The sequence below is a fragment of the Aspergillus heteromorphus genome (genome assembly GCF_003184545.1).
Source record: "Aspergillus heteromorphus CBS 117.55 chromosome Unknown BO70scaffold_40, whole genome shotgun sequence".
NCBI lineage: Eukaryota > Fungi > Ascomycota > Eurotiomycetes > Eurotiales > Aspergillaceae > Aspergillus > Aspergillus heteromorphus.
In genome coordinates this window covers 106,319-126,902 of record NW_020290445.1, presented here as the reverse complement: position 1 = coordinate 126,902, position 20,584 = coordinate 106,319, and the positions used below count along the sequence as shown (strand labels likewise).

At 56.8% G+C, this 20,584-nt stretch overlaps 8 protein-coding genes across 8 annotated transcripts; 2 read left to right on the top strand and 6 right to left on the bottom strand.

The window, feature by feature from the left end:
• Positions 1-3: 3 nt before the first annotated feature.
• Positions 4-2,239, top strand: BO70DRAFT_390471 (uncharacterized protein; the record flags this gene model as incomplete). Its single annotated transcript, XM_025546156.1, has 3 exons — positions 4-251; positions 320-881; positions 935-2,239. The coding sequence occupies exons 1-3, from the start codon at positions 193-195 to the stop codon at positions 2,237-2,239; spliced, it is 1,926 nt and encodes a 641-aa protein (XP_025395045.1). The 5' UTR covers positions 4-192.
• Positions 2,240-3,712: 1,473 nt separating this feature from the next.
• Positions 3,713-6,497, bottom strand: BO70DRAFT_168556 (translation initiation factor 2A). Its single transcript, XM_025538342.1, has 6 exons — positions 6,351-6,497; positions 6,145-6,214; positions 5,995-6,066; positions 5,517-5,940; positions 5,231-5,459; positions 3,713-5,172 (listed from the first exon to the last, which is right to left on the bottom strand). The coding sequence occupies exons 1-6, from the start codon at positions 6,373-6,375 to the stop codon at positions 3,980-3,982; spliced, it is 2,013 nt and encodes a 670-aa protein (XP_025395044.1). The 5' UTR covers positions 6,376-6,497; the 3' UTR covers positions 3,713-3,979.
• A 1,113-nt stretch (positions 6,498-7,610) lies between these two features.
• BO70DRAFT_168548 (uncharacterized protein) lies at positions 7,611-8,790 on the bottom strand. Its single transcript, XM_025538341.1, has 3 exons — positions 8,734-8,790; positions 8,517-8,677; positions 7,611-8,429 (listed from the first exon to the last, which is right to left on the bottom strand). The coding sequence occupies exons 2-3, from the start codon at positions 8,585-8,587 to the stop codon at positions 7,658-7,660; spliced, it is 843 nt and encodes a 280-aa protein (XP_025395043.1). The 5' UTR covers positions 8,588-8,677; positions 8,734-8,790; the 3' UTR covers positions 7,611-7,657.
• Positions 8,791-9,431: 641 nt separating this feature from the next.
• BO70DRAFT_345349 (glycosyltransferase family 8 protein) lies at positions 9,432-11,016 on the bottom strand. The gene is made up of 3 exons (XM_025541498.1): positions 10,569-11,016; positions 10,077-10,512; positions 9,432-10,009 (listed from the first exon to the last, which is right to left on the bottom strand). Exons 1-3 carry the CDS (start codon positions 10,609-10,611, stop codon positions 9,529-9,531), a joined length of 960 nt encoding a protein of 319 aa, XP_025395042.1. The 5' UTR covers positions 10,612-11,016; the 3' UTR covers positions 9,432-9,528.
• Positions 11,017-11,176: 160 nt separating this feature from the next.
• Positions 11,177-13,293, top strand: BO70DRAFT_366268 (MFS general substrate transporter). The gene is made up of 2 exons (XM_025544292.1): positions 11,177-11,919; positions 11,982-13,293. Exons 1-2 carry the CDS (start codon positions 11,619-11,621, stop codon positions 13,133-13,135), a joined length of 1,455 nt encoding a protein of 484 aa, XP_025395041.1. The 5' UTR covers positions 11,177-11,618; the 3' UTR covers positions 13,136-13,293.
• A 655-nt stretch (positions 13,294-13,948) lies between these two features.
• Positions 13,949-15,692, bottom strand: BO70DRAFT_382924 (uncharacterized protein; the record flags this gene model as incomplete). The annotated part of the gene is made up of 2 exons (XM_025545559.1): positions 15,572-15,692; positions 13,949-15,417 (listed from the first exon to the last, which is right to left on the bottom strand). The coding sequence occupies exons 1-2, from the start codon at positions 15,609-15,611 to the stop codon at positions 13,949-13,951; spliced, it is 1,509 nt and encodes a 502-aa protein (XP_025395040.1). The 5' UTR covers positions 15,612-15,692.
• Positions 15,693-15,940: 248 nt separating this feature from the next.
• On the bottom strand, positions 15,941-17,773 carry BO70DRAFT_366266 (ESCO family N-acetyltransferase). Its single transcript, XM_025544291.1, has 2 exons — positions 17,679-17,773; positions 15,941-17,584 (listed from the first exon to the last, which is right to left on the bottom strand). Exons 1-2 carry the CDS (start codon positions 17,708-17,710, stop codon positions 16,375-16,377), a joined length of 1,242 nt encoding a protein of 413 aa, XP_025395039.1. The 5' UTR covers positions 17,711-17,773; the 3' UTR covers positions 15,941-16,374.
• A 1,676-nt stretch (positions 17,774-19,449) lies between these two features.
• BO70DRAFT_168493 (uncharacterized protein) lies at positions 19,450-20,331 on the bottom strand. The gene has a single exon (XM_025538340.1). The coding sequence runs from the start codon at positions 20,104-20,106 to the stop codon at positions 19,645-19,647; it is 462 nt and encodes a 153-aa protein (XP_025395038.1). The 5' UTR covers positions 20,107-20,331; the 3' UTR covers positions 19,450-19,644.
• Between the last annotated feature and the right edge of the window lie 253 nt (positions 20,332-20,584).

Here is a 20,584-nt window from a genome sequence, read left to right as displayed (position 1 = left end):
CCCCAAACAACAACTCGCTCCTCCTCCTCCCCCCCAACCTCTCCATCTCATTCCTCACTATTGACCCGTGTTCCCTTCGCCTGGTTCCATCTATTTTTCGAAATCTGGTCACACTCCCTTCATCGTCGGGTGGCATTGGGCTCCCTGCCAGCTCCTTTCCCTAAACGTTACACCCCCGTTGCCATCGGAGCAATGCCTTCTTTTCCGTCACAGCCCCTGGTCAGGCCCAGGGATGATGGTCTGCAGCTAAGGTAAATCTCAAAAATCTCAAGATCTCAAGTTTACCATTCCCCGTGCTTACCGAGTGTTCTCTATCTAGCTACCAGCTGCCGCACCGCGTTCACACAGCTCGAGCCTATCCGATCCTCGCCCCGAATGGTTCCTCGATCATTGTCTATGGCTACGAGACTGGCTTAAAAGTGGTGTGGCGAGGAGGACGGCCGTTCGCGGCGGAGAAGCCTGCCGCTGCTAAGGTCGACAAACCGCAGAAAGCTCCGATCGCCAACGATGACGCGGTCATGATCATTGACTCCGACGATGAGAGCATAGCAGAAACTCACCAGACACTGCAAGAGGAAGATGAGTCGAACGCCCACTTTGACGAGGAAGAGCCCGAGGTGGACCCCGCCTTCCCGTTCGAGCATGTCCTGCGCCAGGTCGATATACCCCTTGGAAGCAGAGTCCTGGAGCTGTCTGTACCGCGCGTTCTTCCCGAGAACGCGCGCTCCGTACTCGATCCCTTCCCCCCAGCTTTGAAGCAGGTCATCATCGTCTCCGCGGTGTGCGCAGACTACTCCACGCGCATTGTGACTCTTCCCTTGCTTCCTCCCCATCCGACGCAGAGTGACTTGAAGATCCACACAGTCTCGATCAGTGGCGGAGTCTCTCACCAGGAAACCCCCGGGGGATCAGCACTACATTCACCTACCAAGAGATTGAGCAGAAGGGTAAGGAACGGTCTCGAAACCAGAACACACCCCGCTCCACGACAGGAAGATGGGACCTTCTTGTCGCGACGCATTCGGCTGAGTCCTCGGGACTGCTCATTATCCATCGGATCCCGATCCTGGAGGAGGAAAATGCCAGCGGACCTGCCTACCATCTGTGCGACGACGAAATCGAGACTAAGCGACGATACCTGCCAACGCCTGCCGTGAACATATCTTTTAACCCGGCAGGCTACCCTTCCACGCGACACCCCAGACTGCTCGTCGCGTTCCATAGTGGGTGTGTCAAGGTATACTCCTGCTTTTCCATGAAGCTCTCCAAAGCCTCACGAAGGACGTCTGGGCCTCAGAGTGACTTTGAGACATCGGATACGGAGGGAAAGTGGTTGATCAGTCTTTATCCCGGCTTTGAGCAGTCCCCCTCGGGGCTCTCACGGCGGAAGACCATCATCAATGCAGAGTGGGTACTTGGAGGGCGTGCCGTCATGGTTCTCATGTCTGACGGCGAATGGGGCGTCTGGGATATCGAAGGGGCAGGCCCTGGGACCATTAAAGGCCCGCTTGAGCGTCAAGCCAGCATCCAGGGTGTTACCGGTGGCGCCATCACGGCCTTTTCCGTCAGCGGACGGATCTTGAGCCCTTTGCCTGCCAGTCGTTCGGAGACAGGCGGCCCTGCGTTTGAACAACGACCCAAGTTTGCGCCTTTGACGCCTTCCACTAAACGGCTACGCGAAGATACGTTGCTGAAGGGTGCCACTACTGGAGCAGCCAGCCCTTCGTCATTGTGCGGAAGCATCTCTGCCTACCAGACCAACTCCTGGAAGGACCCGCTGCCCGATGAGTCAATTCTGCTGCAGCACGGTAACCAGACCGCAGTTATCACCAGTCTACTGTCCTTGTGGCGCAACGCTGTCAAGGCCAGCGGCACATTCGACTCCTCCAATCGCTGTCGGGTCTCGGCCATCCAGGACATCGCGTTGATGGGAGAACGCCTGAGAGGCATCGGCCACCTTCCTGCCGCCTCGCGCCAGACCCGCGGACGAGAATTCGATATACTGCTCACAGCCGAACACCGGGTGATGATCCTCGCCCCGAGGTTGACTGAACCCGAGGCCTTGCCTGCTGCACGCGCACCGGGCAGGGAGATGCCCACCATCGAGACGGATCAGCAGATGCTTCGGAAGGGCGAGCTTGACGTGGATGGAATGGACCGGCTACTGAGCGGCATGGCAGGCGCCAAACGCTCCCTCCATATGGGAAGTCCGATCAAGCGGACCCGAATCTTCACCTAGTGGACAGCACGATCGCGACAGATGACTGCCCTGGGTCGGACCGCTGTTTCACTAGGTCACTCCTACACGGCACGCATGTCCAATCACTACCAGCTCATCCCACATTCTACATGTCCTTACCAATAACTTCGAAATCAAGTTCAGAGATACCCATCACCGCCAACTCCATCCTCCCTCTCCCTCCCTTTCTCTATCACCCGTAACCCCAACTTCGCACTGTCAGGTGGAGCGCAAGGCGAGGTCCATGCCTTGAAATCCCTCCCTCCCTACCCTCACACCCACATCCGTGGCTATGAAAGGTAGCGGGCGGGATAAGCTCTGTATCGGTTGCGAGACATCAAACCCATCATATCACACCAAACCATGAAGACAGACATTCAGACAGTCACTCCAGTCCTCTGGGCCTGTCTGTCTGTCTGTCTATCTATCTATCTATCTATCTAGCCTACCCACCCACCCATCGGGCCGTTATACGTCCAACTCCCCGGCATCTCCAGTCGGAATGAGTCCCTGCTCCTTCCATCTCCCTTCCCGCGATGAATGCTGATCTGTCCGTGCCGTTAGGCGAGGATTGCTGGCTTTTTTTGTCACTGTCCTGGATGATGCTCTACATCAGTATTTATTGCGTGTGAGGGGGTGGCTGCCGATTGACTGGATGTTTGAGGGGGTGATGGGTGGGGGTGGTTGGGTTAGGGTGATGGGACATTCATTTTACTTCATTTTTTGGTGTAGGGTTGTAGGAGATTGATGTTTTGTCTGCATGGATGGATGCTGTAGGTTTGTAGATGGATGATGAGCGAGGGTGTGTAGTACTTACCATGTACTGTATTTATTTGTTTGTTTGTTTGTTTGTTTATTTGTTTGGGATGGATGCATATCAATGAATGAATCAGTACCCAACTCAATGAACGACCAATCGGTGAGAGCAATACCTGATTAGAGGAGAGGCGTGCAGACCGGCCGGACCGGTTGATACAACTTCATGATTTAATGGCGCCAGCCAGTAACGTAGGAATACCTACTACTATCACTACCATCCTACCTACAGTATCATATCAAAACCACCAATAACACACACATATAATTCAGGATTCTCATTCATATCTAGCACCAGATCTTTCATTTATTCCTTTTTCTCTCCCTTCTTTCTTCCTTTCTTTCCTTTGTTCTTCTTGTCTTTCTTTCCTTTCCTAAACTAACGAACTAACTAAGTCTTTCCATCTTTCTTCGTTTCTTGACTCTTTTCTTTCAATGTATATACAATATACACTCCACCCACAGCCACAGCCACACCGACAGCAAAACCCCCGTTCAGACAATTCTAAAGCACCGCAGAAGAAGAAGAAGAAGAAGAAGAGAAGAGAATGTTGGACATGATTGTCATCACCACAATCAGCATCAGCACCATCAGCAGTGAGATCGGAGAAGATTCCATACAACGGACGGAGGATAGATAGATAGCCAGACACAGACAGACCAGAACAAGCAAGACAAGGGAAGTATATGTACAGGCAGAGGGAGACGGGCAGAAGCAATACGAGAATGAAAAGAAGAAGAAGAAGAAGAAGAAGAAGACAGAGTCACGACTGCCAATGAAGAGAGCATATTTCCAAACGGAAGTTATGATAGTTTCAATTCTGTAATGGTGGTGGTGGTTGATGTTGTATCCATGACCAACGGAGTAGATAGATAAATAGAAGAAGAAAGGGAAGAAGAAAAGAGGAAGGAAGGGGGATATGTCTATCCACTGAAGCCCAGGGCGTCCAAGTCCTTACGCACCGCCTCTTCGGTCTGGATCTTCTTCATCTGCGTGTCCTCCAGCTTCTCGCCACCGGCAAGGCGCATTTTCAGCTCGTCGATCGCCCGGATCTTCTTCAGAAGGCCGCGGATCTTCTTTTCCTGTGCGGTGGGCGCTCCATTGGCATCGGCTTCAGCGGCAGCGGCGGCAGCAGCAGCGGCGGCGGCGGCGGCGGCAGCGTTGTTGTTGGCCTTAGGGGCTGGGGCACCATTGGCGTGGCCGCCGTTCTTGCGCTCGTTCTTGCGCTCGTGGCTCTTCTCGCCGCGGCGGTCGGGGCTGTGGGTCGGCTCGCCGTCCTCACCGTCCTTCTGCTTCTTGGCCTCACGCTTCTTCTTGTTGCGGGCAGCCGACTTGGACAGCTTCTCCGGGTTGTCGGCGCCGGGGGGCAGAGCAACGCCTCCTCCAGGAGCGGCTCCCGGAGGAAGATACTCCTCGGCGGGTTCGGCGCCGGGGATCTCACGTCTGCGCGGTCTGCCGAATCCATTCATGGAGGCACCGCCAGTCGCGCCATCGCGGACGTAGGCCGCACCACCCTGGTCCTCGCGCTTGAACGCCAGGGGGGTGAGCTGGCCACGGGCACCCGGGGGACGGTACGCACCGGCGGGCTTCACTGGAGCCTTCTTCGTGCTGAGGTACGCCACCGCAGACGGGTGGGGAGTCGGGAGCACCTGGAACGGGTCACCCAGGGGGTGCTGGATGAGCGACTGAGGGCGCCAGGCCACATCGTAGAGCTCGGTCATTTCCTCGTTGTACATCAACGCACCGCTCACGTGCCAGAGACGGATGCCGTTGTCGACGCGCAGGCGAGGGCTGGTGGTGGCCGTCAGGATGTACTGGCCGTCAGGGGACCAGTTGCAGAGACTGGCGTTGGACGCCTCGACGGTGGCGATCTTGTGGAAGTTCTTGTCCATGTCGTAGAGATCCATCTGACCAGCCAGGTTACCGAAACCAGCCACCAGCACAAACCGCCCGTGGGGGGAGAAGATGATAGTGTTGCGGGGGGCCAGAGGGAAAGTGTGCTTGGGTACACCGCGGAAGTTGAAGATGGTGGTCTTAGCCGGCATGTAACCGTACACGACACCGAACTCCTTGGAGTTGGGAGACCAGGTCACATCGTGAATCGGGCCCTCCTTGTCTGTCCGAAGGTTAGTATACGCCATCTTCCACCAAAGCTGTATCGGCATGCCACATACCCAGGTCCACTCGGGAGTCAAAGCCACCACCGGCGCTAAGCAGGTAAAGGGTGGTCTCGCCGTAGTAACTCTTGCCGGACCGATCCACATCGGTCTGCGCGAGCACGATCAGGGTCGTTCCCTGGTCGTTCCACTTCAGCTGCACCTTGTCGCCCTTGAAGAAGGTCTTCTGGGAGACGGAGGATCCAAACTGAGGCACCAGGAAGACCTTGACGGCAGCGGGTTGTCCCTATACACGCAATCCATCAGCTGGGACCATACATTAATATCTCATTGTGCGTCATACCTTGCGCTCGGGAATAAAAACGGCCACCGAGTGGTTCTTGCCAGGCGCGAGGGCAAAGTCCGCAACTCCCTCCACACGCAGCTTGTTCCAGACCTGAGAGAGGTTCTCACTCTGGTAGAACTGGACTTCATTGGTGACCACCCGCGCACAGTAGACCTCGTCGGAGGTGTACTGCAGGTTCCAGCCCGTCTGCGACTTCTGGACGAAGCTGCCCACAACCACATTCGCGTCTCCGTTGCTCTCGGGCGACGACGGCACAACCTTCCAGACCTTCAGGTTCCGGACAGCATCGCCGTTGGCATCCTTGGTGGGGCGCTGCCAGGTGATCAAGTAAGTCCCGAGGGGCGAGAATCCCAGCTCGAAAACGTTGTCCGCGTCGATGGTCGAAACGATATGTCCGACAGAGGGATCGATGATGGTAACCCTGGTGGATGATCAATAAGGTGTCCTCTTTTTTTGTGGGGATCGGATCGCATACTTGTCCGGAGAGGCCCAGGCGAAATACCGGCCGCAAGGAGAATAAGCGCTACAGCGAAGGTTTCCCTCGGGTCTGTCGCAAGAGGAAATGAGTTAGAAATCGTTTCCACAATGAAGAGATTGACCGGGGTTGTCCAATGACCAAGCATACCTTTCAAACCCCGACAAAGGCTCATAAACCGGGGCAGCATCCAAGATGCTAATGCCCTTGACCGTACGGCCTGTAACCAGTTAGCAATGCAATGCTCTCGCGGCTCCCAACCTCCGAACGCAAGTTTTTGAATTTTGTTTCGAGCACAATTGCGATTTGCAGGAGGGATTGTTGGGGGTGGGGGGGGGGGGGGAGAGAATACTTACAAGCAAGCTGTGTAGGAGCTGCCATTTTGAATCTTTCAATGTACACTCTAGATTGGACGAAACACGTATCCACAAAAGCTACAGTAGTAGCGGAATGCGCACGCAGGAGTAAATGCGACAGTCCAGGAATTCAAAATCCCCAGGTCTTAGTGCTGATGGGACGGTCCCTCTGCGATAGTAGGCCGGCAGCTAAAAAAAAACTCCACGGACCACGGCAGTTGGCGTCGAGGCAGTGTCAAGACTGAAGATCGGACGAGACGAGGCGGTGACTACCGATCGAGAAGAGCGATCACGAGTGTGAAGAATCGAGGAAATATATTTCGAGGTGGATTGGCAGAGCAGCGAGGCGTGGGCAGATAATTGGTTTGTGGAGGTACACACAAAGACCGTGGATGGGCGGCGAAGCTTGGCGGGGGGGGGGAGATGGCAACGAATACCTCAGTCGAGTCTCCGGTCCAACAGGTTTTCTCGATGCTTGACAAGTCAATGCCAGCAATGACAGGGACAGGAAGACAGTCGGGGTCGTGGAGGGAGGCGGGGGGGGTGGGGGAGGCGAGGAGGGAGAGGGAGAGGGAGCAGAAGTAGGGTCAAAGGAAGAAGAGGAAGAGGAAGAGGAAGAAGAAGAGGAAGGGAAGAAGAAAGGCAGAAAGGCAGAAAGGCAGAAGAGCCTGAGGAGCCTGGAACTGTCTGCGCCCCTCCCATTGGGCGCGCCCGTCGCCCCAGTTCTTCGCCCTCCAACTTTGCCCTTCTCTTCAATTCCCCCCCCATCCCTCTATGCATCTGGTTGTTTATTTTCCATCTACCGGACACCCTATGTATACCCTCGCGATTTTGTCTCTTTACGACCATCCGAACCGTGGAGAACCGTCGGGTCCGTCGAGATTCTAGATCCGCCATGGCTTGAAGAAGACAATATCGAGGACTTGAGGAATCCCCCCCCCCCGATTCGTCATCGCCCGGGCGGCATCCGGTCGGGAGGGAGATCGCCTAGACCGAGTCACGGAGATAGATCACTAGATAGAAGTCAAGCCGTTCAATTTGAGACAAATTCCCTGAAGCTACTCGCCGCACGCGCGCTAGAATATCCTACAAATCCTACAAATCCTCCATGTTGCATCATAAATGGCTCCGAGCCCCCCCCTCCGCCACCCCCATCGGCCCCGAATCGGGTCCCTACAATTACAATCCCAATCAATCCCAAGCCAAAGAAATAAGATCACTCCCCTGGCGCTCTTCTTAAAACATGGTGCCTAGAACCCCCCTAGAAACGCCCCTGGTCCGTTTTCGCCCAATGATCCTCGGCCCGACTACTCGTTAAGCGGGTCGCCACCCTGCGCGGGAGTGGCCAGCCGCGGGGTCCTCACCGTTGTATCAATCACATCCGGGTCATAGGTCACCCCGTCCACCATCCGCGCATCCTGCGTGGGCTCCGGCGTCACCGATCCCGTAGGCGACTGGGTCGACTGCGACATCGATACGTCCCCGGAGTGCTGCAGGGGGGAGGCCACGGGGTTCGCACGACTCACGCCGGGGCTGCCCAAGGAACTGGGCCGCCCTCCCGACGACGTGCGGTTCAGACGCGGGTTGGAGATCGGTCCACTGAGGGTGCTGGCGCCTTCGCCAAATGCGACCAGGCTGGCGTCCCCTTCGTCGCTGAAGTTGCCCACACTGGAGGTCCCATCCTCCGGGTATTCGCTCATCTTGTCCGCATCGAAGGCGTCACTGCCGCTGGCCCAGGTCGTGCGGGCGCCGACGCTGCCCGTGGCACTGGCGCTGCCCACGGTGCTTCGCTCCTTGATGCCGGAGCCACTGTCGAAGTAGCCCGGGTATTGAGGCACCGGCGCGACACCGCTGGGCTGGGGGGTGCCGCCCGCTCGGGCCGTGGCCACCCGCTCCAGGCCCGCCAGGCGCGAGATGCGATCGGCTCGTTCGGCCTCTAGGGTCGTTGTGGACGTGTTCGAGGTGGAGGGGGAGTGGTGGGCATGGCGACCGTGTGGGAGGGGGTGGCCTTGATGTCCGTCTTTGATGGCGGTGGTCGACAATGCAGACAGAGAGGTGGTGCCGGAATTGGGAGTCCCTCTGGTGAGCCGGGGAAGCATACGGTCAGCGGAACTTGTCATATCAGGCTTGAGGGAAACAGATAGACAGGAGGAAAGGAGATCTTACGGCCCCATCTCTGAGGGAGTGACTGGGTCAGACGGCGGGGGAGGGAGGTTGATCAGAGTCGGGGTGGTCATCTTGCGCGGCTGGCTGAATACTGGAGGATGCCAGGGTAGTCCAATGCGAGGCAGGGTGGTCAGATAAGAAACCCCAGAGAATGGCACAATCTGCGGGGAAACGAATGAGACGAATGAGCTGGATCCAGGTGAAGAAGTCGCGTAACCAGTCGACGTCCAGACACAGCAGACACCGCAGACACGGGAAGTGGATGTTGTACGGACGGGGTTTTGGGGTTTTGGGGTTTTAGGTGTTGGAGGGTTGACAGGTTTTTTGGGGGGGGGGGATCGATTGGCCTTTAAGGTTGAGGCGCGGCGAATCCAGCGGAGAGCATCAGTCGTTACTGCAGTACCCGTTTCAGGAGGAGACTTTTAGCACAAAGTATATATGTGGTGTGTGTAGATGCAGAGTATGAGATAGATGGATGTAGGGGAGTGGGTACGGGGGAGGGAGACCAAGTCAGAGAAGGTGAGGTGAGGTGAGGTGAGGATGAAAGTGAGGCTGCGGGTGGGCCAGCATCCGACGTTGCCTCCCTGACGCTCGCCCTTTGATCTTCTGGGGGAGTCGAGTCTGGGGCAGCAGCAGCAATACAATGGCGGTTCCCCTGGACGTGAAATCCAGCCAGAGTGCCAGACGGCCTGCCCGTTTCGGTGCGTATGACGTCACTGTCTCATGCGCCTGTCCCCTCTCCGCCAATCAGCGCCCCCCGCGGGGCTCGACACCTGGGTGCCTGAACACGCGGGTTCCCGAATGCGGCCTGAGGACGCCTCTCTATCTCTATACCACTAGTAGCACTGCATGGAACACGAATCATGTCCAGACCGACAATTATATGTCCTTTTCAATGTGCCCCCTGTGCTCCCTGTCAAATCAATCGCCTTCGTAACAACGTCTCTTCTGCCGGGTATGATATAACTCTATCTAGGAATCTATCTACATCATAAACTAGAATGAAACAACCTCAGAACTCGTCATCCACCCCTCCCGCCTTTTCCTCCTGCAGCCTCTCCTCCGTAAAGTCCCACCACCACGCGTGCGGTGCGTTTTGGCTGGGTCGCGCCTCGCGACCGGCCCGGACAGCCTCACTCTCGTCCCAGGGTTTCGGGCTCAGGAGATAGTGCATGTTCTTCACCTGCTCGTCCCGCCAGATGGCGTCGTGCACCCCCTCCCATCGCAGGGTCTTGAGGGCGTTGTACACATACGGCAGCGGAACCCACCGGCCGAAGAACACGTCGGAGAGCAGGGACTGGTCCGCGAACTCGTAGTTCGAGGTCGCGGAGGAAGCCAACTGCGCCATGATCTTGTCGTAGACGGCTTTAGATGGGTTGACCACCTGGAGACCGCCGTTGGGGATGCCCAGGCCAAAGTCGGCCGGCGCCCCCTCGGTTTGTGCGATATCGGGGGTCGTATGTTGCGACGTGTACGCGCAGTTCGATGGCGTCCTTCACGAGGGCGGGTCGGTCAGTATGTATGATAGTGTTTTCCTAGGGGACGAGAGACAGTCCGTACCAGTCACCGGGATAATGGGGCTTCTTCAGGGGGTTGCAGACGCAGGCATGGCTCGCGGCAAAGACGCGGTTCCCGGACCCGGCCATCTCCGGCGGGTCCAGGTCAAGCTCCATCAGCTCGTCCATGTTCCGGAGAACCATCATGTCGCTGTCCAGCTGCACGACGCGCTCGTACTCGACGAGCGAGAAGGGGGTGAGCTTGCTCCAGCAGTCGTAGAAGCGCACATCATTGACGTAGTCCTTGGGCATGGATGGCAGGAGATAGGGAACGCGCTGCTTCAGGATGCCCCGCGCATCGAGGGCGGCGTGGCCCTCCGCGGGGAAGGAGTCCGTGTAGAGGGCGATGAGGGGGTATTTGGAGCCCACTTTGCGGAGCGAGTACTCGAGTGTTAGGAGGCCGGAGAGGTATGCAGTATTTGTGATGAGGGTTGTCCATACTGCGGCGAGTTAGCGATAGTCCATTAGTGATGTTGGGAGGGGTAGGTTGTGGTACCTTTTGTGGCATCCGTGATGCGGGGAACGTCGCTGTGGGCCATGGCGTCAAACGTTGTAACTAACTAGTTACTGTATAGTAGTATATCTAGATGGCAGGGTGGTCGGCAATGGCGAGGGAATGAGGGACTGCGCGGAGGAGGGATTCTGGCAAAAGGGAAGCTTGCCTATCTCTGCAGCTCAAGCGACCAGCTGTTCATGACCGCGGGGAGGAGGAAAGTGCCAGTAAGAGAGAGGAAAGATGATAAGGGCGGGGGGGAATTGAAGACTGGAAGATGGTTCCAGCATCGGCATAAGAATGCTAATGCCTGGCATCATCGGCGGCAACTAACCGGGTTGGTGTTAGCGATGCTGTTATCGATCAGCCAAATCACGAATCCTTTCCATAGCCGTTAGTCATTGTCCATCTCGAAGATCGGATGATTGGGTGGATATAGTAGTAGTAGTAGTAGTAGTAGTCAAAACTGCAGAGTGGAGGAGAATAGAGTAGAGTAATTATCACCATCGTTCTGCATCCGGCAGACCGCCCGGCTTCCCCTTTCGGCCTGGAGGCGGTCAGTCCCATTCATCGCCTCTCCATCCGGCTGGAGTACAAGATACTATCTCATTGCATGTTTCTGCTCGACATCACATCTCTACGTGGATCTGTCCAACCACCCGAGCCAGTGCTGAGAAGAACCCCCGAGCCCCAACCGCCTGGTTTGATGACGGAGCGAGGGAACGAGGCCGACCCTCTCATCGGGGATGCATCGTCCGGACAACCTCCAGCGCCCTCGGGTCGATGCGACCCTGATGAGGCGTCCCCGAGCAGTGGATACCTCTTCATGCTGACCCTGGCCATGGGAGGGTAAGTCGATGGCGATACGAGCTGCTCCTCCACCCACCCCGGCCCTGTTGACCCTTCCCCCTGCGGCTCGTATAGTATCCAGATTGTCTGGTCGATCCAGCATGCCAGTGGCTCGGTACGTTGTTACCCTGCATCGGGATCCATCATCCTTGCAAGACTCATCGTTAACCTCGTGTGTGCCAGCCATACCTGTTGTCCCTGGGGATGAGCAAGGCCCTCCTGGCCTTTGTCTGGATTGCAGGTCCGTTGACCGGCACCCTCGTACAGCCGTACATCGGCCTTCGATCGGACAACTGCCGCGTCTCCTGGGGCCGGAGGAAGCCGTTCATGGCCTTTGGGGGTGCGCTCCTCGTGGTCTGTCTGTTAGCTCTGGCATGGGTCCGAGAGATCGTCGGCGGCATCGTTGGTCTCTTCGGCATCGACGCGCAGTCCGCCGGTGCCAAAACCACGGTGCTCGTCGCGGCGACCCTCTTGATGTACTGTCAAGACTTTGCCATTAACACCGGTACACTTTGATATATTGACCCACGCCGTTGACTCGTTAGACCAAGCTGACCTTCCCTCCAGTCCAAGCCGCAACCCGGGCGTTCATCGTGGACAATGCCCCGTCCCATCAGCAAGAGACGGCCAATGCCTGGGCAAGCCGCCAGGTCAGCGCAGGGAACATCTTCGGCTACATCATCGGCGGCATGGACCTGCCCAGGACGCTTCCCTTTCTCGGGAACACCGAATTCAAGGGCCTTTGTGTAATCACCAGCATCGCACTGGCCATCATTCTCTCCATCAGCTGCAGCTACATCACGGAGAAGGACCCCCGCGAGACCTCCCCACCGACATCTGACCGGATGGGACTTCTGTCACTGCTCCAGGCCCTCAGAGAGTCGATCCGCCGTCTCCCCGTTCGTATCCGCAGGGTCTACATGATCCAGGCTGCGGCGTGGTTCGGGTGGTTTTCGTTCCTGTTCTACGCAACCACGTATATCGGACAGCTGTACGTGAACCCCATTTTCGACCAGCACCAGGACCTATCGGAAGATGAGATCAACCGGATCTGGGAGGAGGCCACTCGCATCGGCACTCTGGCTCTTCTCGTGAATGGAATTGTCTCCTTTGCAACCAGCATAATCCTGCCCCTGCTAGTGGTCCCATCCGAGAAGCAAATGGAACCTCACGCAAGCACGGGCTCGAGCAATCTACGCCTCAAGCTGCGCATTCCAGGACTAACACTACGACGCGCCTGGCTTCTCTCGCATTTCCTATTTGCCATCTGCATGTTGAGCACCTGTTTCATTTCCTCCCCCGGACAGGCGTCCGTGATGACCGGGATCGTCGGCATCTCCTGGGCCACCACAGCATGGGCCCCATTTGCACTCATCGCAACTGAGATCACGAAGGGCGGTCCAACGACCCGCAGCACGGACGAGACGAACGAAGGACCAAGTATCCCCCGTTATAGTCAGGGCGATGATGAAAGAGCCGAAACGGCGGGGGAGGCCACCAAAAACCAAGCCGGTCTCGTCCTCGGTCTGCACAACGTCGCCATCTCCTTCCCGCAGATCATCTCCAGCGCCATCGGTAGTCTCATCTTCAAGGCGCTGCAGAAGCCTCGCGGAGAGCCTTGGGACACCAGCACGGGCTGGGTCATGAGGCTGGGGGGGTGCGCGGCCGTGCTGGCCGGGTTCCTGACGATGGGTCTTCAGGACAGGCCTAGAAGGAAGTAAGACGTAAAGTAATTCGCCCGACTGTGTGTCTGTCTCTCTGTCTGTCTTTACTGTGTTGTATACGTGTACTCTCCCGCCAGTTGAACAGGATACTCGCCACTTCACCTTTTAGAATTTAGAATGTGATAGCTTACCACCACCAGAATGCATTCATTGCCATACCATCAACCCGCCCAGTACCAACACTAACAGCCCTGGCTTACTAGAGTAAGTAAAGTGGAAATAAGAATGGAAATGGGAATGGGAATGAGAACGGGGTCGGAACGATCATCAGATAAGACAGTTGTTTGTTTTGGAGGGATCGCGTTTGACGCGCTCTTGAGATTCATCCATATTGAAAGACAGGTTCTTTGTTTCTTTGTTTTGGGGTTGGATCATCACTATCACCATCATCATCTTGGAGCTGGATTTGGGTGGTCATTTTTCTTTCCCCCTCTCTTCCATTATTATCCTTTCCCACTTTGGGGGAAGGGGGTGGTTGTGGGTGTGCTACGAGGCTAGATAAGTATCGAGATACTTGGGTTGCCAAGTATGTAAGTATATAGACCTAGTATTCTTATTCAATATTTAAATCGCAATGCGGATCCCTCCATCAAGGCTAACGGAAAGGAAGGGTACGCCTTCGTCATGATCATACAGCGAGGGGAATACGTGCGTACATGGATGGCATAGGGGAGATAATGAAGAACAACATATGCAACAAACAACCTAAACAGCGCTATGCTTCGTCACTCGTTCACATGTCTGTATACACTCGCGCTCACGCTTACACACCGGTCGGTCCACGTCCGACCTCTTTCCACAGGGGAATTCCTACTGACTGGCCTTTCGACCCTCGTAGTGTCCGCGCAAGTCGTCTACCTCTTTCTGTAATCGGCTCAGATCGGCCAGGATGTCGCTGGCGTTGGATGGATGCGGGACAAACTGGTCCTTAGTGGTGGTGCTCGAGGTCGTCGTCGCCGCCGCCGCCGGGACCGGGTCAGCCGGTTTCCCCGGTCGGAGACTGAGACCGGAACTGTCGTTGCTCTGATTGCTGGATCCGCGAGACCGTCGCGGGGGCGGGAGCGGGGGAAGGGCGTTGTACAGCGAGGATCGCTTCGTCGATGGCCCTGGCATCGCGGTCGATGACTCGGTGGGCGACAACGGGGAAGACGAGTCGGGACGGGGGGATGAGGTTGCCGGATCGCCGAGCTCCTCGGAGCATGCGTCGCCGGTGCGGGACTCGCGAGTCCGCGACGGGTTCAAGGACCATGCGCCCGGGCTGGGAGGAGGCGATGATGACGACGATGATGATGTCGAGGCCTCCTCAGCCGCTGGAATAGAGAGCCGCACCGGGTTGACTTTGGACAGCGTAGTCTTGGAACGTCGCATCTGGCTGTGACGCCTGCTCAATGGTGGCGTCGGGGGCCGCTTGTATTGGGACTGACTTCGTCGGAGCGTGTCCGCCGCCGGCGCCTGGGCGGGCTGAGACTCTGACCGCGCTGTGAAGTAGTCCGACCCCGACACTGAGGGTCGGGGGGAATGCGATGGCTCCGATGGGGAGCCGTGGAAGGAGAACCGGCTGGTGGATCGGCCGGGGGTGGTTTGGGTGAGTGAGGGCGTGGTGCCAGGGCTTGGGGCGATGCGTTTGCCATGATGGCTCTTGGGCGGGGGTGGTGGGACTCTGTCTCGGTTGCCTGGGCGGCTGGCAAGAGGTCGTGAGGCGATGTCTGATGCAGTGGATAGGCCTGGCCTGCCACGAGGGCCCAAGCCTGGCCGCCAGTCGGGGGGTCGAGAGACATCCGTCGTACTGCTGTCTGGCGTCCGGAAACCTCCGTACGGCGTGGACGAGAGGGTCGACACGGTGGAACCGGCCACGGGCGCATTCTCTCGTGAGGGGCCAGCCTGCCACAGGGGTGCCGGATGCTCGCGGTTGCCTATCTGACCCGGTGCTGCAGCGGGTGCAGGTAGCGCGGGGCCCCTGGAGGGTACGGCAGGGTCTGGAACGGCCCTGATCGGTTGGGGGCGATCATCGTCGCCGGGAGTCGCTGCAGAGACACGGTCTACCACCCCCACGTACGGTCGCAGCTCTTCCTCGGCATCCTCATCGGTCGCATACGAGCTCCGGTGGAAGGGATCCGAGACGGACTGGTCGTCGGAAGATGCGGCGTCATCGAGATCCGGGGGAAGAGATGCGGGAGGGGCTCTGGCAAGGGAGCTCTTGAATGTCGTCACGGGCGGCGGCGCGGAGGGGGTGGAAATGGACGGAAACGAGGGGAATGAGGTCGGCGGGGGGAGGGAACCTGGGATAGGAACACACAGGGGCTCGTCAGCTCAGTTCAGGTTCAGGTCTTCAGCTCAGCTCAGCTCAGCTCAGCTCAGCTCAGCTCAGTCCATCTTGTCCGACCAGCACGCGACGGACGCTGCTCAGCAACCGGAACCGTCGGACGGACTCACTCTGGGGGTTCTTAGGGCGGAAAGGATTTGATCCAGACATCGCGGAGGAAAAGGGCAGCACTGACCATGAGAGCAGGAGAAGAGGGGGAGAGAGAGAAGGGGAGAAGGTGTGGAGAGGAAAGGGAGGGAGGAGGGATTGTTGGGGAAAGGAGGAGAGAAAGACGAAGGCCGTCAAGTCGCAAGTCAAGTCAGTCAGTCAGTCTGGCTTTCCTCGGCGCGACTGCCTGTTAGGCGCCCGTCGGTCCCTCCTACTAGTATTTAGCAAGTACATACTATACATACTATCGAAGACTCTGTGTCGCTGCATTCTGTCTGTGAGATAACTAATTCCATCGACACAATGTAATCCGTTCAAATAGTGAAAGTAGTAAAAAAAAAAAAAAAAAAAAAAAAGGAAGAAGAAGTAAAAGAAAAACCTGCCCAAAGGTATAATATATGTTACAGTGAAGAATGATCGGTATGGTATGGCAGTCCGAAGCCAACTACCAAGCCTCGCGGAACCCGACGGACCCTCCCAAAACACCTCCAGTTATACAAAGAAGAAATCAAATGGTGTAGGCAATCAATCAGTCAATCAATCAAAGTAGTCGTCACAGTGGTCCTCCCTCGAAGGTCAATTCAATGCCCGAGAAAGCCTGGGTATCAACTCGCCCGTGTATCACGAAAACAATCGCCTCGGCGGTATTTGTTATTTGCCGTCTGGCGTTCCCTCCCAAATGCACAGCCCATGTAAGGTGATGGTAGTAGTAGTACTTGTTGTTGTTGTTGTAAAGAGTCAGTCTATCGTCGTCATGTAGCTGCCCTCAGCTTTCCTCGTAAACATGCCACTCGTCATTGCCGAAGAACGACTGCGCCAGCCCCTTGCCGCTTTCCGTCGGCTGGCTGAAGGCCACCTGCTCCTTGGGAATCTCCATCCCGTAGATGAAATTGCTCACAACGCAATCCAGCAGGTCCATGGCGATCCCTTTCCGCCGCGACGACCCGGACGTCCAGATGCGCGAGATGCCCACGATGGCCCGGTGTGTTTCCTCCCGCACCGTGACCGACGAGTCCGGTCCGCCGGCCGGCGCCGTCGCCGACTTCTGAATCGGCCGCGATTCCCAGATCCGCTCCGTCAGACACGCCCCAACGCACCGACTGTCCTTCATGTGTAGAAACACCTTGTACCGATCCACCTTCTCCGTCGTCCCGTCCGGGCGTAGGTGCGGGGGCGGTTCCGTCTGGCTCCAGAGGACCTCGTCGTCGATCGTGGGCGACGACAATTCCTTGCAGATGACCTCGAGCACCTTCTTGGCCTGGTTCTTTGCGGTCGGTGAGGCCTTGCGATCCACAATGACCACGTATCCCTCGTCGAACCGCGTCGCCTCGTACACCCAGCGCGATGCGTTGGCCCGCATGAAGGCCTTGCCGAGATCGACCCCGGTGGAGTTCATGTCGTGGAATTTCTTGTGAAGCGCCGCGTCCTCGGCGTTGGACGGGATATATTCCATGCCACAGGTCGCACAGGTTTTGCGCACCTCGTGACCCAAGTCCAGTTGCATCTGCTTCAAGGCAGGCGGCTGCTGCGGCTGCGTCGCTTTCTTCTTGGGGGGGTCCACTGAGGCGCGGACACTATTGGAATTGACCTCGGTGAGTGGGGTGGCGTTTCCGGCGGCTTCCTTTGGCGTGGTGGTGGTTGGGGTGGTGGTTGGGGTGGTGGCCGCGTGTTTACGCTTGAGGAAGGCAAACGTGGGTTTCCGCGTGTTGGCCGGCGGCGGACTTAACCGGGGAGGCGGCGATGATGGGGGGGTCGACAGCTCATCCTCCTGGGTGCCTTCGGACAGGATCACGGAATTGCGACGCGACGGACTCGACAGGACGGCGGTCGAGGACTCGCGGATGGCATATTGCAGGCTATGCTCGGCCTCGTCGGAATCGGTGGCGGACTGGACGCGTCGTTTTTTGGCGGCCGGTCGCAAATCCTCGTCGTAGACGCGCCAAAGAGGCCGTCCGTAAGTTTTCATCATAAGACCTCTGGCGTGGGGGGGAGGGAGGGACAGAAGGCAAGTGTTAGTCGTAGTGGCGGAAGTCAAGGGATAGGAGAGGGCAGGGGCATCAGCACACGTACCGCTTGAATGAATTTGTCACAGTCCACGGCATCTCCCTGTCTAATGTAAAAGAGGCATTCAAGCGAGGCAGAACATCTATGGCGGTAGGATGAGGAGAGAAGGAGTGTTTGTTTCTCTGGGGATGGGATTGGGGGGGGGGGGGGGGGGGAGGAAGAAAGAAGGGAGAAGCAGGGAGGGAGGGATTGAACGATGATGGAATGAGCTGCCTGACGGAATGCCAGGAAATTATGAACGGATGAGGAGCGGCGGTCGCTGATCGACGGGAGAAACGCGTGAGGGATCCGAGCTAGGCCACATTCAGTCATATTGCTCTCTGTCTTCAACTGTCTGTCTGCACAACTCACTCTTCTTCTTTGTCTTTGTCTTTGTCTTCTTCTGATCCTCTGTATATATCTGTTGTACTCGAGAGAGACTTGCAGATACCTCAGACAGATCAACACACACTCACTTCCTCACTCACTCACTCACACTTTCAACTTTCTCTTTCTTCACCCTGTCTGTTTGTTTGTTTTGTCTTCTCCGTATCTGTATCTGTCTCGGTCTGCCTGTCTCTCTCTGTATGTCTCTCTTCTCTATCTCTCATATATCCACACCCACACCCACTCAAATATACACACCGGTCAGCTCGGATCTGTCTGGTCGTTCGGAGTCTCTCCCTCATGGAAGAAAAGAAAAAAAAAAAAAGAGTCATTAAAATACGATGACGATGACTCTGACTCCGACCCCGACCCCAATTTAAACCTACCGCCGCAACGGATTCGCGGATGAGCACAGAGAAAGCCCACTGTGGCGTCTCGGGATGGGAAAGGCTCACGAACCAACCCAATTGCGTGCGGGTGATACGTGTGGAACACTGCAGCAGACGACGATAAATCCCCTCGGATTTCTCACCCTCTTCCCTCACTGGCTGCGACTGCTCTTAGTATAAGCAACCGCCCTTCGCCTCCTGAAATCTGGTGCCCCCAGCCAACCACATCTCTCCATGGTGCAACACACTGCCCCAGTAGTGGTAGTGTTACTACTACTGCTACAGTCAGTAGTAGGTACGGAATAGACTACGTATACCGTAAGTAGGTGGCTACGGACAGACAGGTCGATGCCCGCTGAGGTGGCAGCACTCCTCTCCTCTACAGTCTACATACAGTGCTACTGTGGAATGGTGATCGCCCCGTTGGCTCTTTCCGGACCAGCGCATACATCACTCACTGGCGAGAGGGCGACAGGGCGAGGGAGGCAAATTCACAGATCATCCACAGCCTATCCCCCCCCCCAGCCTCGCCCTTGCTGGGCGATGCGATGGGGGTGCCTTACTAGGCAGTGCCATGTCGACATGGCACCGATGGCACTGCCCGCACATTGACTTGCATGGCGATTGCTCAGCTTTGTTCCGGGATTGGATGTGACGGGCTACACAGGGCTCTGGATGATCTTGATCTGCCTGCATCTTCCCCCCTCCCCTCTTGGGTCCGGTGTTAACCGTTCTTGGGCAGTTCCCAGTCCCCTCACAGTTGTCTCGTGTGCACACCCCATGGGGTCGTTCTACTGCGTACACGGTACGACTGACTGATGTATGCATGATGTATCAATGCCATCACGCCAAAACAGGTCCAGCAAGGGTCAGGAACGCGTTCCGCCGACCCGGCCATCATCCATCCCCAGCATTCCTCCTCCCCGACCACCACTGGCACTGACAGCCGGGTCGAAGCAGCCGATCGGAGGGACGCGCATCATCCGCTACCGTTTTTGCTTCTTTCCCCTTCCCTTCCTCCCCCGGTCAGGACGATCCGATAGCCTATCGCTCCCGTGGGTAGGGATCCCCGGGTGAGGAGCTGAGCCGGGATGGTGGCTACCCCACCAAGCTGGGTTCGTACCTGCAAGAGGGGAGAGAGTATCCCCGAGGACCTCCCTCTGTAGTCTGTACACTCCGGACTCCGTAGATAGATCGAACCCGACTGTAGGATATGGTTATCCGCCGCGCCCCCCTCCCGAACCGCAACGACCAGATCGCGTCCGGCCACTATCCAATCTGGCTAGATGCCGCTGTGCGGAGCGTCTTGCGCAACGGAGGGCGGGACATGATGTAGATGGGGGGAGGCGGTCGTGGGCAGTCAGTGGCCCGGCAGTCACGCCTGTGCGACGGCGGTGGTCACACCTCAAGGCATTGTGTACGAGGCGTCTTCCGTCGAAGAAGGGCCAGGCAGGACCAGGAGAGCGGAGATCTTCACTAGTAAAGATCAAAAAATCAAGGAAGAGCGAGCAAGAGGAAGAATTGAACGAGAAAATGAGACGATGAGGGGGGGGGAGATCAGGAGGAGGAGGAGGAGGAGGAGGAGGTAAGAAGCTCGATCGGGACATGCATGTATGTAGGTAGGCATCCATGAACCATGATCGTATCCGAATACGGCGACCTCGAAGGAAGGGCACCATGTGTCGGGGTGCTTTAGGCCCTCACTAGTCATCCGGCTGGGCTGGTGGGCAAGGCTGACAGGAGCCAACCCGGACTGAAGAAAGCAGAAAGGCCCGTGGCAGGCCAATGATCGGCTGGAGAGGGAATGCGCCGGCCGAAGGTAATGAATGCTGCTGATCAGATATGAGCTGAGCAGCCGAAGCTGGGAAGTATTTTGTATCTATACTTAAATACCGGGATGCATGAGAAACGGAGTAATTGGGAATTGTTCAGAAGTAAAAAGACTAATAATAAGGTACTGGAGAAGTCGAAGCTGAAATACTGTACGTACATTATTGTCCCCGGCAGCCGTCCTGGCCAGACCCGATTGGGGCGGGAACCGCAAACTCTCTCGTCCTTCTTCTTCCTCTTTTTTTTTTTCCTCCTCGTTTTTCCATCCCGAACAAACCCAACCCCCCTCTCCCTCTCCCTCTCTCTCTCTCTCTCTCTCTCTCTCTG

What these genes read in the sequence shown, in the direction of transcription:
- BO70DRAFT_168556 (XM_025538342.1), bottom strand. Translation starts at nt 6,375, where the DNA reads ATGGCAGCTCCTACACAGCTTGCTT. An exon ending in GCCTGGGCCTCTCCGGACAA is followed by an intron (nt 5,941 to 5,994) that starts GTATGCGATCCG and finishes ATCATCCACCAG; the next exon opens with GGTTACCATCATCGATCCCT. An exon ending in TTTTTATTCCCGAGCGCAAG is followed by an intron (nt 5,460 to 5,516) that starts GTATGACGCACA and finishes TTGCGTGTATAG; the next exon opens with GGACAACCCGCTGCCGTCAA.
- BO70DRAFT_168548 (XM_025538341.1), bottom strand. Translation starts at nt 8,587, where the DNA reads ATGACCACCCCGACTCTGATCAACCTCCCTCCCCCGCCGTCTGACCCA. An exon ending in ACTCCCTCAGAGATGGGGCC is followed by an intron (nt 8,430 to 8,516) that starts GTAAGATCTCCT and finishes CCGGCTCACCAG; the next exon opens with AGGGACTCCCAATTCCGGCA.
- BO70DRAFT_345349 (XM_025541498.1), bottom strand. Translation starts at nt 10,611, where the DNA reads ATGGCCCACAGCGACGTTCCCCGCATCACGGATGCCACAAAAG. An exon ending in CATCACGGATGCCACAAAAG is followed by an intron (nt 10,513 to 10,568) that starts GTACCACAACCT and finishes AACTCGCCGCAG; the next exon opens with TATGGACAACCCTCATCACA. An exon ending in CCCCATTATCCCGGTGACTG is followed by an intron (nt 10,010 to 10,076) that starts GTACGGACTGTC and finishes GCCCTCGTGAAG; the next exon opens with GACGCCATCGAACTGCGCGT.
- BO70DRAFT_366268 (XM_025544292.1), top strand. Translation starts at nt 11,619, where the DNA reads ATGAGCAAGGCCCTCCTGGCCTTTGTCTGGATTGCAGGTCCGTTGACC. An exon ending in AGACTTTGCCATTAACACCG is followed by an intron (nt 11,920 to 11,981) that starts GTACACTTTGAT and finishes CCTTCCCTCCAG; the next exon opens with TCCAAGCCGCAACCCGGGCG.
- BO70DRAFT_366266 (XM_025544291.1), bottom strand. Translation starts at nt 17,710, where the DNA reads ATGCCGTGGACTGTGACAAATTCATTCAAGCG. An exon ending in GTGACAAATTCATTCAAGCG is followed by an intron (nt 17,585 to 17,678) that starts GTACGTGTGCTG and finishes CCCCCACGCCAG; the next exon opens with AGGTCTTATGATGAAAACTT.
- BO70DRAFT_168493 (XM_025538340.1), bottom strand. Translation starts at nt 20,106, where the DNA reads ATGGTGCCCTTCCTTCGAGGTCGCCGTATTCGGATACGATCATGGTTC.